The 17,390-nt window shown below is 38.3% G+C and overlaps 3 protein-coding genes across 3 annotated transcripts; 2 read left to right on the top strand and 1 right to left on the bottom strand.

The window, feature by feature from the left end:
• Positions 1-1,464: 1,464 nt before the first annotated feature.
• On the bottom strand, positions 1,465-6,721 carry exosc5 (exosome component 5). The gene is made up of 6 exons (XM_084717465.1): positions 6,579-6,721; positions 5,532-5,645; positions 4,486-4,607; positions 4,220-4,360; positions 3,041-3,130; positions 1,465-1,923 (listed from the first exon to the last, which is right to left on the bottom strand). Exons 1-6 carry the CDS (start codon positions 6,673-6,675, stop codon positions 1,825-1,827), a joined length of 663 nt encoding a protein of 220 aa, XP_084573591.1. The 5' UTR covers positions 6,676-6,721; the 3' UTR covers positions 1,465-1,824.
• Positions 6,722-7,906: 1,185 nt separating this feature from the next.
• LOC146328447 (uncharacterized) lies at positions 7,907-10,978 on the top strand. The gene is made up of 4 exons (XM_084716294.1): positions 7,907-8,008; positions 10,115-10,293; positions 10,406-10,854; positions 10,907-10,978. Exons 1-4 carry the CDS (start codon positions 7,938-7,940, stop codon positions 10,976-10,978), a joined length of 771 nt encoding a protein of 256 aa, XP_084572420.1. The 5' UTR covers positions 7,907-7,937.
• Positions 10,859-16,440, top strand: LOC146328446 (uncharacterized). Its single transcript, XM_084717461.1, has 8 exons — positions 10,859-12,031; positions 12,125-12,264; positions 13,183-13,357; positions 13,600-13,704; positions 14,664-14,856; positions 14,947-15,498; positions 16,066-16,210; positions 16,302-16,440. Exons 1-7 carry the CDS (start codon positions 11,044-11,046, stop codon positions 16,196-16,198), a joined length of 2,286 nt encoding a protein of 761 aa, XP_084573587.1. The 5' UTR covers positions 10,859-11,043; the 3' UTR covers positions 16,199-16,210; positions 16,302-16,440.
• Positions 16,441-17,390: the final 950 nt, after the last annotated feature.

Genomic DNA, 17,390 nt, shown 5'->3' with positions numbered 1-17,390 from the left:
GAAATCCAAACTAAAACAGCCTTTAGTTCTCCTGTAACACAAACTACATCACTGTGACATCACTGTGACATCACTGGATGTAAGGAAGAACTGCTGATTTTGCAGGAGAACTCAGCTTTCTCTGTCAGTTTAGCAGCACTGAGGATTTTATTGCTTCAGTTAACAACATTAACTACAAACACTGACTGGACATCCATGTGAAAAGTGCTGAATTTTCCCTTTAACTAAACTGTGAATAAGGGAACTCCAAGTAAATATTTTAAAAAATGACTGTAAGGTAAAAGTTGACATTTTCTATTTAGATGTATAGTTTTTATAGAGTCCACAGCTGAACTACAAATAACTCAGATACTTTTGTTTCCTGCAAACCCAGTGTGGTATCAAGACTAATAGATTAAGGTCACTGTCCGTGGTATCTGTAGACACACCTGTGATATCTCAGTGTCTCTAACCCCCTCCATCAGCGATCGCCGCTGATGTGCTGTGATCCAGCTGCACCGACACACCGTGTTGTACAGTCCTGACAATCCTTGACCATCCTGTCTCCACTGGACACTTAAAAAAAAAGACCCTTTGTTGTTACAGCTGAGTTAACCACAATTAGAGATTTCTATGGAAGCAATTACTGTGGACTGCCTCGACTGGTCGTGCTGTCGTGAGACAGGCTCCGGGCAGATTTGTCTCACTTTTAATCACTTGCATAGATACAGAGCTGCAACGGTTACTGCTATTTTCATGATCAATTCATTGTTTCAGTTAGTTTTCAAGCAAAGCTGTCAAATATTTGCAGGTTTTAGTTTCTTAAATGTGAGGAATTGCTGCTTTTCTTTGTCATTCATGATAACAAATTAAGAGTTTGGGGGTTTTGGACTGTTTGAAGACATTTTATAGATTAATTTAAACCAGAGGTCTTCAAAGTGGGAGGCGAGCCCAAACAGTGTCAGGGGAGGCTCAGTGAACTGACTTTTAAAATATTACCTTAACTGTTACATTAGTTATTAGAAGGAGATCACATAGAACTGCCCTATTGTGTGTGAGTCACTTAAAGAGATAGTTTAAAGGTAGTTTGGGGGAATTATGCTCTTTTTCACACTTCCTTAGTCAGAAATGCCTTTGGACAGACCCTTTTTTTATGTATTTGGTGCAGTCTGAACTTACTATATTAGGCTCTTGGCTCAATTGTTGTGTGTCTATGAGATAAGATAATCATGATCCCATAGAGATACAGGAATAGAGTGAAACTAAGCAAATTAAAAAAAAGGGGGTGCCTTTTTCCAAGCTTTGACTGAGAAGACGCCCACAGTCTGACTTTGAAAACCTCTGGATTAAACAATTATTCCATTGATTGATTGGTGAAATTAATCTGCTAAATTGATAATGGAAATAATTGTGAGTTGCAGCCCTGTATAGATAAAAACTGGAGGCAGTGAGGTGAACAACTCGTGAGCCAACGAAGGTCAAAGGTTGTGGCAAATGAGGTTTATTGGTACAACAGATATTCAGTTATTTCCCAGTTTCACACCCTTGTATTACATGTAAATATTAAACTGGAATAAGAATCAATGAATCCCAATAAATGCACTTGTTTGACTTTCATCTTCACCTGTTTTTATTTTGCACCCTGACTGACATGTTCACAATCTGGTCATCAAATGTCCCACAAAAACCCCCCTCACTTCACCCACAGCACAGCTGACGACTGACAACCGAACTGAACTGAACGTAGCCCAAAGTGGTTTCTAAATATTTTATCACAACATCAGTACTTGTACACATTGTTTTATAAAAAGACTAGAAAAAGAAAAGAGCGCCGCTTCTTATTCTTCATGAGAGGGTTTTGGAGTATCGCCGTTTGACAGAGTCTCTGTAGAAGTGGAAGATCGTCTCTGATGCTTTCTGACTGACTGCTATACACTGCTGCAGCTGTAGAGGAACAAAAACAAAAATCAAAGGACATCCTGAAAAACATAAAAAGGTCTGTAACATCATGACAGATAGAACCCAAAAAACGTCTTCTCATCATTGGGCCTGAGGCGGATCGCTGACAGAGCTCGCACGGTGATGACAAGACACGTCCAACGGGGGACTGGGGGACACGTCCACCCCAATGTGTGACTGAGGGAGATTTGACACTCTCAGAAAATGCCACCCACATATACAGATTCAACACTCTTTTACTTTTCTGTGTTTAATTATGTGTGGTCGAGTGGAGGCAGCATTCATTGAATTAATCTGCACACACACGTACCTGTGAAAAGAGACATGATATGTTGATAAATCTGCAGCACCTGAGAAATACTACATCGTGTTTGCCTTCATTAAATCACCTGAAAACCAGTGTTGGACAATTTACGGAAATTCAGTATTGAGTTACAGTTACTAGTTACTTTTCTCAAAAGGTAATTGAATTATTTTACCAATATAAAAGTACATAGTCACTTGGGAAAGTAACTTTTATGTTACTTAAATATGCTGGATATGCTAACTGAGCACTGCTACAGTACTTATTCTCAACACTGATGACCAGGCTGCTCCAGTATAACCATACAGTCCTGACAGGCCTGACTGTTTGGTTAGCTTGGTTGGTTGGCTTTTTTTTTTTATGAAGAAGACATCCAGTTACCAAGGCAACCAGGACAGTTACCAACCTTCTTTTATTGCTGAAACACAGTGCAGTTAAAAAACTGTTGAGTAACATTAATTACCACACTATATGACCTCATCAGTGTTTGAAGACTTTGCACACAGCTGTCCGAAAAATCTGGAAAGTAAATATTAAGCGTGAGCTAAGTTACCTGTACATTTAATTAGATGAAAGTTGTTTTGTAATTTTGGGCTGCTGTGGCATATCCTGTTTGTTTAGTGTAGTTTGACACGTACAGACAAACACATGCTTCCTTTCCCCTCATCATTCAAATGAACAATGTTGGACGACAGACCAGGAGAAACCTGCTAAACCGTGTTGTGCACATTTCTTAAGGATAGAAACTTAACATAACAACAATGCTACTGTGAGAAAACAAAAACATTTATTGCTGACCTCATGAACTGAAAATGATCCTTTGGTCGATGACATCATTACTCTGCGATCTTTGCTGGCAATGGCAAAGGTCATCAAAGCTCGACTTTCCTGGTGAGAGTGAGAAGAGATGAGAACAAATTAACAAATTCAGTGAGGATCATGAGAGCAGAAAGGATCTACAGCAGACTTATTGAAGAAGTCATACAAAAGTGACAAATTCAGTCACATATCACTGTGATGTTCACTTTATTCCACAAGTTATTCTGTTATAATGCATTAAAATTAGATTTTGGTGGTAAATTTTTGGTGTGCCCAACTTTCCCTGAATCTGCGTCAGCTGACTCTATTTCAGTTTGACTTCTAGTGTCTTTTGTTTTGGAATAAACTGACTTGTAGAAGAGTTTCAACATGACATTTATTAGAAGGAATCAGACTGCTAATGTCTATTAGAACTTTTAAATTGACGCTGGACACCAGAGGGGGAGGGACTCTGTATAAACAACAGAGTTTTCCAACCATTACATCTATACCTCCGACTGAGCCGTTCCACTGTGACTGCTGTTTAAAAAAACATCTTTAAAGTTCGTCTCCTGAAATTAAAAATAAAATAAAATAAAAAAGCTTAGGACCAGTGGGCCACCGGTCTTGAGATACACCAAGGGAAACCCTGGAAATTACACAATAACACAAACAAACTAACCGATCGAGGCAGAGGTAGACCAGCAACTCCTGTGTTCTGTGAGGTAAAATTACCGTTTTTGTCAAAGGAGTCTGGTGGCCTTGGAGAGAGAGAGATATATCTGACTTGTGTTACAGCAGTTTTGTGTCAGTAAAGGCTGTCTGACAGTAAGATAAAGTGCTGAAAATATTCTAAATATAGCGTACACTTATGCAAATATTGTAAGGCCTTTTTTTGGTGGCTAAAATACACCAGTACTCCTTCTGCTAGGTAATAAAATGAATGTAACTAACTGCCTCATACAACCTCACTTCAAAAGTTCAAACTATCCCTTTAAGACTTTTCAAATCTACAGTATATCTATGATCAGTTTTTGTAGGGTGATTTTTCTACACATCCAAGTCCTTTTTAACTCCTGAACACACTGATGATTTTACTAAAATGCATCAATAAAACACAACACCAAAGGCTGTTCCTGTCAACACCAAAGTGTTTCGGGGGGGTGTTGTCAGGTGTACCTTCTCCTGAGCTGCAGTGGGGTCTGTGATGATTCGACCATCTGTGTCGATGGCACACGTCACCCCGCAGAACAGGCAGCTCATGGGCAGCCCTGCGTCCATCAGAGCCATACAGGCGGCGTTCAGGAAGCAGGACAGCAGCTGAGGAACGGGTCAGGAAGAACACTCACCAAGACACACCATCAGGACATCCTCAGTGTCTCAATCAGCAGATTAAACTTTACAGCACAAAGAAGGACGCAGCAGAGAGTTTGACTGAAGGATACTGAACCGTCATCGTGTAACACCTGCAGAATGAGCGTGAGGGACGAGCGAGGATGAAGTGACAGGAGAAGAGACCCCTCACAGGTCTCTCGCACACACTGCTCCTGCGATCGCTCCCTTACACCTGGAAAATAAATAAATGATGGGATACAGATGTGATTCAGTCTGGAAACCAGCTGCCTCTCTTATTACACCTGCTGGTGTGTTCAGGTATGACATCTTCTGCACATTAGAAGTGGATGAAGATGTAAAATAAAGAGTTAGTCACTTCCAAAAACCACAAACTTTAATTCAATTTTTCATTTATATTATATGCATCATCTCCTAATTTCAACACTGCATTCCCAGATTAAAAAAGTATACTAAAGTACCCTTAATTTAAGTTTACTTAATATACTTCATGTGCACTTGATTAATGCACTAGGCGTATTATTTTTATGTACTAATATTTGCTTTGTCTGCTAATGATACATCATTAGTGCTACTTTGGATATAATTAAGTGTACTTCACTGTCCTATTTTGAGACATCATTAAGATACACTCAAATATACTTACGTACCACTTTTCAAACTAATGTCATACTTTTTAAAACTGAACTTTCTGTCTTATTATAGGTAAATTTTAATCCACTTTTCAGATATCTGTTAATACACTTACAACATATAATAAATATTTTTATAATTAAATCCAAATATGTGAAGAACGCATTGTAAATATAATTTATCTGCATTTGGAATTACTTTGAAATGGAATTCTAACATAGTTAGTGAGAAATACATTGTACATATATTTAATTAGAATATCTATGAGTCAAAATTACATTGTGAATATGTTGGCTTGGAATTCTATCAGATCAAAAGAAATTGTTGATATCTACAATTACTATTACCTCTACAGATTAAATGTTAACAGGTCTTGCCATATATCTCACTTTTTATCTCTCTGTTCAACTCCAAAGTATTTTTTTAACAAAGCCAGAAAATGCAAGAAAAATCAAATCAAACAAAGCTGCATAATGAAAGATAATTTTTACGTTTAATAACTTACTTGGCAGTCCTACTTTGGGTTGTATCAACACCTCAAGCGTCGCCCGGTCGTATATTTCCTTGCTGACTTTGACCTCGGCTGGTCCATAAACTCCCGCCATCACACTTGTGTCTCCTTCACATGAAGACAAAGGAGGACATTATTAAACAGGAAATATGTTATTGATCCAGGACGGGGAATCTACATTCATTAAATTATGTTACATGAAGAGAGACTGCAGAGCATTGAGGAAAAAATAATCGTGTAATTACTTTTGAGAAATATTGTGACCACAGTTTTTATAGTTTTACATTTTTTATTAGTTTTTATTATGTTTTCAATTCAGCTTAGTTTCAGTTAGACTGTGAGTGAGTTTGCTTGTTTCAGTTTAGGCTTTAGTTGTTTTTTTATTTTATAATATAGGGGTGTGTGTCAGGGGCATGTTTTAAGAGATTTAGAATAAGTATTACAATACAAACACAACAGTTTGTGTAAGCAGTTTATTGACAGTCATGCAGACGTCCCAGTCTCTATAAAGATATGCACAAATGCCTCCTCATGCTTGTTGTGTTGACAAATTTGACCAAATTGACAAAGAGTAACACCCATTTACTGTATATATATATTATTTTATTTATGTCAGTTTTGTGAGTACACATCAACGTTTCAGTTAGTTTTCATTGTAACAGCAAACAAGTAGTTTAGAATTGTAGTAAACTACTGTGAAAGCATATAATCTGTAATAGAGTATAATATAAGAAAGACACAATATATGACATCCAATTAGATATTTAGGTCAACAAGAGTAGCTGCTGCTTACTGTTGATTGTGTTTGAAATCGTTGACAGAACGATTCAGAAACTCTTTTTCAAATACAAGTTAGTGATGGGTTACTGATATAATTAAACACTCTGTAGTTTGGTACGGTGAAAGGTGCAGTTACAGGCTGCTACATCTGGCTGAGGCACGGGGTGTAAAAAGCTTCGACGCTGTACGTTGTACGTCTGAGCTCCTATCTGCATTTTACAGCTCCGAGTCATATTTCTTAATATTTCTGTTCGTCGTTACCTTGTATGAAGGACGCTGAACCGTCGGGTCGAGACAGTAACTTCTGTTCACAACCAAACTCTCTCAGAGTTACATCTGAAGAGCTGCACACCTCCATCGTGCTGCTCTCACGGTGGAAAACTAGTTCGTCGCGGAAAAATGACGTAATGTGTTTTGCAATTTGGGGCTCTTATTGATGAGATCAGAACGAGCTGGGAATACCTAAATTTGTCTTCTAAATAAACTTACAAATCATTATAAGTATCAATATTACTCTCTGATTACTTTACAGATACAGATTATAGCTCATGTTAGCCTAGTTAGCGAGGAAGAAGATGATGGTTATCCTGGGTGTTTTACTGCTGTCTTGTGGCCACAGTGAGGAACAGCTGCATTGAATTAACTAATCTAACACAATGAATTAATTAATGAATTAGCCGCGTACAGACTCACAGAAGAAGATTCAGGCACCACTTCATGTCATCAAGCAGTAGCTTTACAAACCAAGGACACTAAAATTTCAGCTATTTAACTTTTTTAGTTTCCTTGTAATAAAGAAGGAATGATGTTTGTATTGTGTAAATCCATTACACTGCAAGTTTTGTCTTTGTGTCATATATGCCAACTCACCCCTTAAAACACAGGATTTGTGTGAGAGAAAGTGGAAGTTGACAAATGTGATGTCGTATTGGATGTGAGATATAATGATTACGGAAATAAACATTTGAATCAAACATACTGTCCCTGTTAACTCAATAGAGAAACATCCATGCACTTATTATGGAGCTGTCCTTATACCGTTATTTTTTGGTAAGAATTTCCCATTTAATTCATTTTAACATTTCTGTTCAATTTTTTTTCATTTTTTTTTTTTTTTTTTTTTACAAAGATGTGCTGTTTTGTTTATTATGATGTCAGCAGATTGAAACAATGTTATATTATAAATCTTTATATTACTATAAATAATTATATTAAATTATATTATATTATGTAATATATTTTTATTATATATATAGCTTTTAAAAAAATAATTTTACTTTCCCCAAAGTAAATATTATTAGAGCTTTAATTTTTTTCGGGACAGTACACAGAAACTATTCAGCACTTTACGAACTCCAAAACCTTAAAAAAAAAATAAAATAATAATAATAATAATAATAATAATAATATTAATAAATAATAATAATAATAATAATAATAATAATAATAATAATAATAATAATAATAATAATAATAATAATAAAGACAAGAAGAGAAAAAGAAAAGAAAATGTTGGGGTCACGGATGTGCCTCCACAGATCCGCTCCAGCGTGTCTGTGCTGCAGACATATCAACCTGCAGACTGCAGCAGCTGGACTCGTCTCTCTCTCTCTCTCCAAGATGGCGCAGCCGTGCGGGGCGTTCTGTGAGAAGAAGTGGGCGCGAGAGCAGCTTTCTGGGCGTGTTGAAGGGTGAGAGCAGTTTCTGTAGTAATTCAGTTCAAATAAACGATTTGCACCTGTCACCTGTGCTTGTACGTCATGGTCATTAACAGTGGAGCGAGTTGCTTAAGAAACAAATGTCTAAACTACCACTGTCGACTGTAAGCTAACGTTAGCTATCAGAGACGCAACTGGTATCTATAAAGGAACCCTAGACTTGTGAAACTCTCGCGAGGTTTGTACGCGATGACTCATCATTGGGTATGTTTTTCACGCTAATTACATTTTCTAATATGTCAGCTTTATCTGGGTAGAGTTAGTTGCAAAGAAACATTTGGTTAGGGCTAGAGAAAGTTCATGGTTTGATTTAAAAACATCACTCTCGCGAGATTTCTCACGGGTCTGGGGTTCCTCCTAGAAATGATTGACGCAAGTCAACTTTGAACTGTATGTAATGTAACATTAGTGTAACGTCACCGCAAACTCAAAGTAACAGGTTTTGTCGCTTAATTCACAGCATTTGGAGCGTTTTCATAAAGTGTCTGATATATGAAGTGTAAAGTCCTTTCTGTGTAGCAGAAATATTTACAGTTGTGAAAACGTAGCCTAAATTGTTATGATTTGGATGAACTGACCCTTTAAAACCTATGAAATGTATGATATCCTTATGGGAACCTGTTTTGACTTGGGTTCGACCAATATTTATTTTATTTTATTTTTTCAGAGCAGACATTGATTATTAGTAATAAATGAAACTGATAACTGATATTTGGAACCAGTATACATTTGCGTTAAAATAAAAATCAAATTTTAGAATAACCGGTGGTAGAACGTAACTAGGTATATTTACTCAAGTACTGTACCAAAGTACACTTTTGAGGTATTTGTACTTTACTTGAATATTTCCATTTTATATTTTTGTGAACTTCCACTCCACTACATTTTTGAGGCAAATATTGAAGTTTTTACTCCACTACATTTATTTGATAACTCTAGTTAGCCTACTAGTTACTTTGCAGATTCAGATAATTAATTTGAAAAAATCAACTAAATCAAGTAATAGATTATGATGCATTAGTGTTGATTAGGCTGTCAGCAGTACCACCGACCCAAAGCTTCTCCTAAACATCATTAAAGTGATGAGCACATTAATAATAATAATAATAATAATAATAATAATAATAATAACAATATTAATAATTTATTTTATTGACAATCACATGGGATCATGTTGGCAAAAGAAAACAATCCGTTTTGTCAAATGAGCACAATACCAACAAATTATAGAGAATAAATTATAATAAATCACTACCAGAGAGATCGCAGCTCTAGGTGGTCCTATTTTTTCAACCACAGAATTAAAGCCTCTGAGCATCACAGAGTCAAGATACAAGGAAAGATAAAAATGGATAGAGGACAAGCATGCAAAATATCCACGCCCTGTCCCAAACCATCAAAAACTGAACCTTAATATGACTCAGCACAACAGCAAACAAGCCCACCAATGAGTTAACACATCCAGCCACAAAACAGTATCACAAATATAGTTTGACCTTGAATTGTCTGATGTGAACTAGGTTAGTACCTCTGACAGAGTTTGTACAGGTGCTGGAAAACCTTGATAACGCTTGAATTTTAATGGATTGTGTCAAGGTTTGAAAAGTGCTTGGATTTTGGATAAAGTGCTTGAAACTGCTTGAAATTGTAACATGCAGCGGTAGCAGTGAAGGGCCATCATTCGGCAGCAGTAAAGTAGTAAAGATTTTATTGTTTTATTTAGACTCAGCCAGATTATATAAGTCACATGTTACTTTGTTGTGTATTCCTTTAAATTGTCATTCTTATGTAGAATGCATAATTGTAGTTGTTTATTGCACAGTCACTTTATTTAAATGTGATGAAGAAGTGAAATAAATTTATAATTTTGAGTATATGCTGTATATGGGTAGAGATATGTAACTTACCACAGATGTAAGGTGCTGGAGAGTCTTGAAAATGTTTGAAAAGTGCTTGTCTGTGACTTCAGAAAAGGTGTAGCAACCCTGCTCTGATGTTTGAATGAAATTCAGTTTGTGTCCTACATGATCTTTTTTTGTGTGTTGTAGCAGTATTGAATTTCTCCATCTTTCTGTCTAGGAGCTTACATGTGTCAGTGCGCAGGCGATCAGACGGCCGCATGCGTCTGGAGTTGTGCAAAGACTGCAAGCTGTACCACTGTCCCTTCTGCAAGCCGTCCGTCTACAAGCCAAAAGCAGAGTATGCAAGTGTTTGGACACACATAGAAATCCACAGAATGAGGGCCTTGAAACATGGAGGTCAGAATATAATCTGCTACCCGAACCTGAATTCTATACAGACAATCATTAATACAAAACTGTGTTCCTGTGACATTATACCCACTTTAATGAATTTTGTTTTTCTTTGCAGAGTTTAATATTCATTCGTGTTATTTGCCATGCAGAGCAGAAAGACATTTTCATTGTCCGTACTGTGAAAAGACAATCATAACTCGGAAACATTTTGAAATTCATATGGACAAATGTTCAGCAAAAACAGCAAAGGGCGTCCAGTCTGCGTCTCCACCCGCCACTCCAGCTCAGCCAGCTGCCACGATCAGACCAGGCACCATCCTCCTGCTCAACCTCACTCCCTCTTTTCAGCAAACTATCACGATGGCACAGTGTCCTGCTCCACCCAAACCCCCTGCTCAGCTGAAAACCACATCAGACCAGCATCCCGCTCCCCCTGACCCACCTGGTAAACTGAAACCCACATCAGACCAGTGTCCCACTTCAGCCAGCCCCCCTGGTGAACAAGAATCCACAACAGACCAGCGTCCTGTTTTACCTGACCCTCTTCACAAACAAGAATCCACAGCGGACCAGTGTCCTGCTTCACCTGACTGCCTCGTTAAACCCACAACTCCAGGTGACCAGGCTGCTGCTCCACCTGACCCAGCTGTCCAGCCTGCGACCCCTGTGGTCCACCTGTCTACTTTAACAGACAACGCTGTTAAGAAAACGAGTCAAAAATTCAAACCAGTTGGAAGAAAAATAAAATGTCCAATGTGCAACTTATATTTGCATAAAAAAAATCTGAGGAAACATAAACTCAGGAAACACCTAACCTCTGAGAACGATGTAACAGCCAAAGATCATCTCAGAAGTCAGTGCATAGACTCTCATAACGGGGTGTACGCTGTAGCAAAGTCCTACAAGGCCACTGCCATCCCAGTTCACGTCATTAAGAAGAGATCAGGCGGCAGCGCACGCAGAATGATGTGTGGAGAAGATCGCTGCCAGGTTGTTGCAGATTTTCGGAGAAAGAGCAACCTGCCTGAAAGCCAGTGTGCCCATTTACGTTCTGTTGATTTTTGTTTTACCCGTGTGAGCAGAGAAGACCTGAAACCCACTGTGTTGGAGGAGCTGGTTGCCAATAAATGGATTGGAAAGGACATGAAGGCGAAGTGTCTCAACCATCGTGATGAAGCGGCTCAGAGCACCGCGCCACTTGTTACCCTTGTGGACCTTGGTGGAAGTCACTGCTTGTATCTGTCCGTGTTTGAGCCCAAAGTGTCGCCGCACAGCAAGTTAGGAAGATTATTTGTGACATATACGATAAAGGGAAGGTTGTGGCATTGCAATTGTACTCGAGGGAGGATCTCCTGCCTGCACAAATGCATCGCCAAATGGTTTCTCTTCCAAACCAACAAAGGGTTGTTTACCTCAGACGACAAACGAGATGCGCCACAGAGCATGGCTGAGTCGATGGAAGACACACCTGCAGAAACCTCTGCAGAAAAGTCAACTGAAATTGTGTATCCACCAGGAGAAGACGGACTAAAACAAATGGCAAAGTACATTTACAACCAGAAGAAATTGCCCTCCACGCTTCCAGAAAACATCCCCCAGTTTGAGTCTGAAATCCACTTTTCAAACCATTGCACTCCAGCTGAAACTGTCTGTCAAGAGTGCTCAGGTCTCATTTCCTTAACAGAGCCGGTGCTGATCACCAACAGAGCGAGAATCATCACCATAACAGGAGTGATCGAAGGTTTGTCTGCACACATATTAGAGTATAGTGTGTTTTGTTATTGTTGCTGTTGTTCTGGCAGTCCCTTAAATGACTTATTTTTATGTCTTCTAGATAATTCCACATTTTTCAAAAAGTGTCCAGATTGTGAAATGGTCTACCAGTACCAGGAGTGGAGTGAGGGTCTTCACAATTACAACAACCACACAATCCTGAGTCTGCAACTCTGCATGCTTCTGCGAAACTCAGTCAAAGTAGGTAAATACTCTGATATCGGGATTTAATTTTTTTCTCATTGAGATGATTACCTGTAAATGTTCATTATCCAGGTGTAAGCCTGGGGGAGATCCTGCGATAGGCCATGTGTGTGCATGACCAACAGGACTGGAGCTACTGTCTGTGTTAATCTCTCATACCTGTGAATCCCTCAGAGTGCACGTTTTTGACTCTATGCTCACCGACCACTCGTGGTTGCACAGTTTTTGAAAAAAAACAATTTTATTGACTGCTCTTTTATGCTGACTGCTGACTCTTCACTCCTCTTAACCGCTCAGTATGTGGCTGGAAGTCATCAACAACCACTAGGCTAAAAATAAGGCATGTATGTGTCTGCCGTCGCCATATTGGAATGTTCAAGGTCAGCTGATAAACAAATGAGAGATGTAGACTTTACTACAAAATTAACTGTAAGAATTTAGTTTTTTTATAAATGTGATAAATTGAACATGATAATGCTTACTTGTCACTGAGAGTGAGTTTCAAAAATGTAGATTTCTGTATGTATTATGGTTTTGTAAGGCCACCTGGTTTTCGTCATGGTCATTTTCATTTTCATTTCTAAATAAATAATAATGTTTAAATTAAGGATGTTGGACTTATGATCCCATTTATTGTTTTCTTATAATAAAGTCTGGTAAATCCTGGACATTCAAATGCAATAATATTACACTATTCTATGCATCTTAAAGAAAACTGAGACTATACTGTACAAAACACTTCATCAAAAATATTGCATAAGAAAACTTACACAATACTACTGTATACAAAAAAATTGATAAAACTTTTCAGTGCTGGTTGCATCTGGTGGTGGTACTGCAGAAGGTGGTTAACCATCTTTGGCCTTGCAGAGATCTGCACTCTACTGAGTGACGTCTGATTTTTTCTTTTCTCAGAATCAAACTGCTGATGGTGGAGTGTTGGAGGTGCTGGCTCGGACAATAGGTGACAAGTCTCCATATGGGATGGAAGTGCTTCAGGCGTACCTCCACTTTGAAGCTCTTACAAGTCACGACTGTCTGTCTGTAGTCATGACAGATCTTTATCAAAAGGGCATTTTCAACATAGCAGGTGAGTATTTTTTGGTATCTTTGTGGGTACATGTACTGGGAATTAAATATTAGAAATAAACTTATTGTTTAAAGTTTAAAGCTCTTCTTTCTGACAGGTACAAGAGGGTTACACTTTAACACCCTGATACAATATCATGTTATTTTCTTTTAGCTTTATGCTGCATCATCATCATATTGCTGAACAGTAGAATTTGTGCATGATGTCACACAGTCATGTCAGTAATTCACACACGTTTGCAGGGATTGAGATTAAAGGACTGCCTGAGTCTTTCACTGGAGACGTAAATGCAGAAGAAGTCTGGGATTCAGTGTGCATGGAGATAATAACAAGCAGCCTGGTCGCTCGTAAGTGTATCTTTGAGACTTGTTTTACAGTTCACAAATTTACCTGTATTTTTAACCCACTGAGACACTGGTTATTCAGCTAAATGGAGACAAGTCAATCCCCCCTCCCACCTCTGCATTGATTTATAAAAAAATGTTGATGTTTTTCAGCCACAAGGACCTTATTCAAGATATATACAGTCCATGTGAACTGTATTTAAGCACTGTTTCACTTTATGATTGATATGTCTTGAGAAAGATCCTTGTGACCAAACAAACATTGGCATAAACTGGGATTTTCTAACTAAATTATGAGCAGGATGCACACTTTTCATTGACTGTGTGAAAATCTGATGGGTTAACATCACAGATGATGAAGAAAGGAATTAAAATGTGAGGTAGGATGAAACATGAGAGTCATGTAGGCTGATATAGGAGTTCGGTGTTTCAGTCATTTCTCATTTCTCAGCCAGATCAAATCTCTGCTACAGCTCTAGCTCAAACTGTGCCATTTGGACAAATTAAGGTGTTTTTTAATATGGGAAATCTGTTCAGTTTTGCATTAAAACTGCAGCCAGTTAGCAGAGGAAGTTAGTGCTGAAAAAAATAGCCAATTATACACCAGGCAGGCGTTTAAGGGTTTTCTTTTTACAGCAAAAATGAGTGATTTTTAGTTTTTTTTTCATAGACTACAGTAAATTGTAGAACTAGTCTTGAGAATATAATAATAAAGTAAGTATTTTGGGGTTTTAGTCTGTTTGTCAGACAAAAATTGACTTGTTTTTGAAGTTGTGAATTGAACTGAAGACATTTTCTGGGGTTTAGTAAATTGTTGCATGCAATTTCTTTATTGTTTTCTGACATTTTATAGACCAAACAACCAATTGAATTAAAGCAAATGCTAGGTTTGTAATGTTAGGTATCATTATATGCAGGTTCGTGCAGGTGGGTCATCTTTTTTCCTGTCTTTTTAAATTCAGGAAGTTCTACCTATGTTGCGACCTTAGAGAGTAACCTCAAAGAAGCCGCGGTGTCTGCCGTCACCTCGTCCTTCACACTGGCTGAAAGAAAGAAACTGAGCAAACAAAGAACAGATGAGTGTCACCAGGCTGTGGCCAGATATCTTGTCAAAGGATTGCATCCTCTGTCCACAGTAGACTCACAGTGTTTCAGGTAGATTTATTAACCTGGAGTTTGGATGCACAAACGTTAAATTATTTACATCCGCTGATAATCTTAATTTTCATTTCTGCTTTCACTCAGAGAGATGACAAAAACATTGAACCCAAAGTACAACCTGCCCTCCGGAGATCAGTTCATAAACACTTTGATACCTTCATGGTACTCTGTGGAAAAGAAACATGTCATCAAAGAGCTGCTTCAAGTGTCAAAGGCTGCAGTGACGTGTGACGGGTGGACGAGTTTGGCCCAAGATCTTTACCTGACAGTCACTATACACTTCATAATGAAAGGCCAGATGGAGCAGAGAGTTCTTCGTACGAAGCTGGTGTACGACGGTCAGACAGACACAGACGTGGCAGAGCAGATAGGTGGTGTACTGGAGGAATTTAGTGTCAGAGACAAAGTTGTTGCCATGACGATGGATAATACATTCAGTATGGACATTTCCATCAAGAAACTAAAGTTCAGGAAGCTGAGGTGTTTTGCTCGTGTGCTGAATCTTGCTGCACAGAAGGTCTACACCAGCAGGACTGTGGCCACATGGGCAGCAAAAATCAGAGCTGTTGTTGCTTGGATCAAAAGGTCGTCTACAGCTCAAAGAGTTCTGCTGGAGAAAGAGCAGCTTTTGAGTGAGTGCATGACGTCTTCTTCTCTTTCTCTTGGGCTGTTTAGATCAGAGGTTCTCAATTTTTTTCTCAGCCAAGGACCCATTACAAGATATACAAAATATACCAGGGACCCTCTAATGTATGACCCTGTGGAGAGAGCGATACAGGATTTTTGAGGCTTATGCTGATACAGATATCAGGGAAAAAGAAATTTCCAATATTGATATATCAGCCGATATTGCAATGATCCTTTGAATGTAGTTATCAAGCACTCATGACAAAGATAAATTAATGGAGGCAAGATATTTTACAGTTAAACAATAATTTTATTGTCCAAAATGACATCAGGGCACCGAGACAGCAACTTTCACTGGTATTTTTAATCATTATAACTAACTATAAACAAAATGACACACAAATACAGTAAGATTATATTATTATGTAATCTATTAACTCTCCTGCAGAGTGTCATGGACTCCCGGGGTTCCTAGAACCCTACTGAGAACCTCTGGTGTAGATTGTATGTGGAGTGTCAGTAAGGAGATGCACTGTATGTTAGTAGCTGATAATCAGAATTGTGTCTGTCTTTTAGATCTACAACAAAACTCCTTAGTCCTCGATGTCCGAACACGCTGGAACTTGTTATACCTCATGGTGGAGAGGTTTGCAGAGCAGTATGCAGCCATACAGGCCACCACCACAGATCCACGGATCAAACACAGTAATGAGAAGAAAGGGTAATGAAAGTTAGAATTTTACAATATTAAAGTTAATTTGGGAAGAAATAAAATGTTCATTTCTCTTTTTTTGCTTGAAATTACTCCCAAGGCTGGAAAAGGTTTCAGACGATGATCATCAGAAAGCAGAGGAGTTCATCAGGATCATGAAGCCTCTGTACACATCTTCACTCTGTGTCTCCACTGACAAGAGTCCAACTTGTAGTCAGATATTTCCCATCCTGAAAAAACTGGAGGCCCACTTTGAAACCCAGAATGACGACACTCTGTTCACAGCCACACTCAAGGAAAATGTCTGGGATGAGCTGTCCACATGTTACAGGGCAAGTGTGAAAAAACTTCTTTCATTTTTTTACTTCCATGTAAAGAAGAGTAAAACATATTCTTGATTTTTTAGACTATATTTAACTAGTCTTCAAAGGAGTCCCAGTCAAGACAACAGCAAACAAAGCAAAACAAAATTAGTCACATATAAAACAGTGCTGAAAACCTTTCTGAAAATGCTTTATTGTTTCGAGAACTTGAAATGGTGACATCCTCTGGGTGATTCATGGTATTGTACAGGTATGTATACTATAACAACATTCAGAGTAATGATGGCGAGCTAAACAGTAGAAATACCTCTGTTTGTAATGCAGCTCAGTTCAGCAGCACCATAAACTGCAGCTTCCAAAATGATCAACACCTCTCTAAAACCGTCTCAACAAAAACTAAACACTCAAGGATTTATATGGCATGTATTACATGACTGTTGTAATAGACTGCATTAGTTTTAAGTAGGTGTAGCTAATGAACTGGCAAGTTTTTTGAGTGTAAATATTGCAAAGAGGCAGGACGAAAGCTTGACCACAGTGGCACCATGGATAAAAATGTAATAATGGCGGAGTTGCTTATCAACAGAGATGGTTAACCAACTCTGGAACACAGAAAACAATGATTAGTTAGTTTCACCTCAAAGTGACTGACAGGATCTCATATGTGAAGACAGTTGTGCTGATGAGTTCTCGAACAGCAAATCCTCACAACTGAGAACTGGTAAGAAAGTAACAGCAACCAGCCTGGTCCTGTCTTGGTATTGTTTCCTTGAACAATATTATTTATTTAGTTTGGGGTCTATCCTCTGTGTGACTCTGCTTTCTTTGTCTGATTTAATTTACACAACTATGTTACATTTTGCTTT

The sequence above is a fragment of the Lutjanus erythropterus genome, chromosome 4 (genome assembly GCF_056507025.1).
Source record: "Lutjanus erythropterus isolate fLutEry1 chromosome 4, fLutEry1.hap2, whole genome shotgun sequence".
NCBI classification, from domain to species: domain Eukaryota; kingdom Metazoa; phylum Chordata; class Actinopteri; order Lutjaniformes; family Lutjanidae; genus Lutjanus; species Lutjanus erythropterus.
The sequence above is the reverse complement of the archived record's forward strand: the minus strand, read 5'-3'. Positions and strand labels throughout refer to the sequence as shown.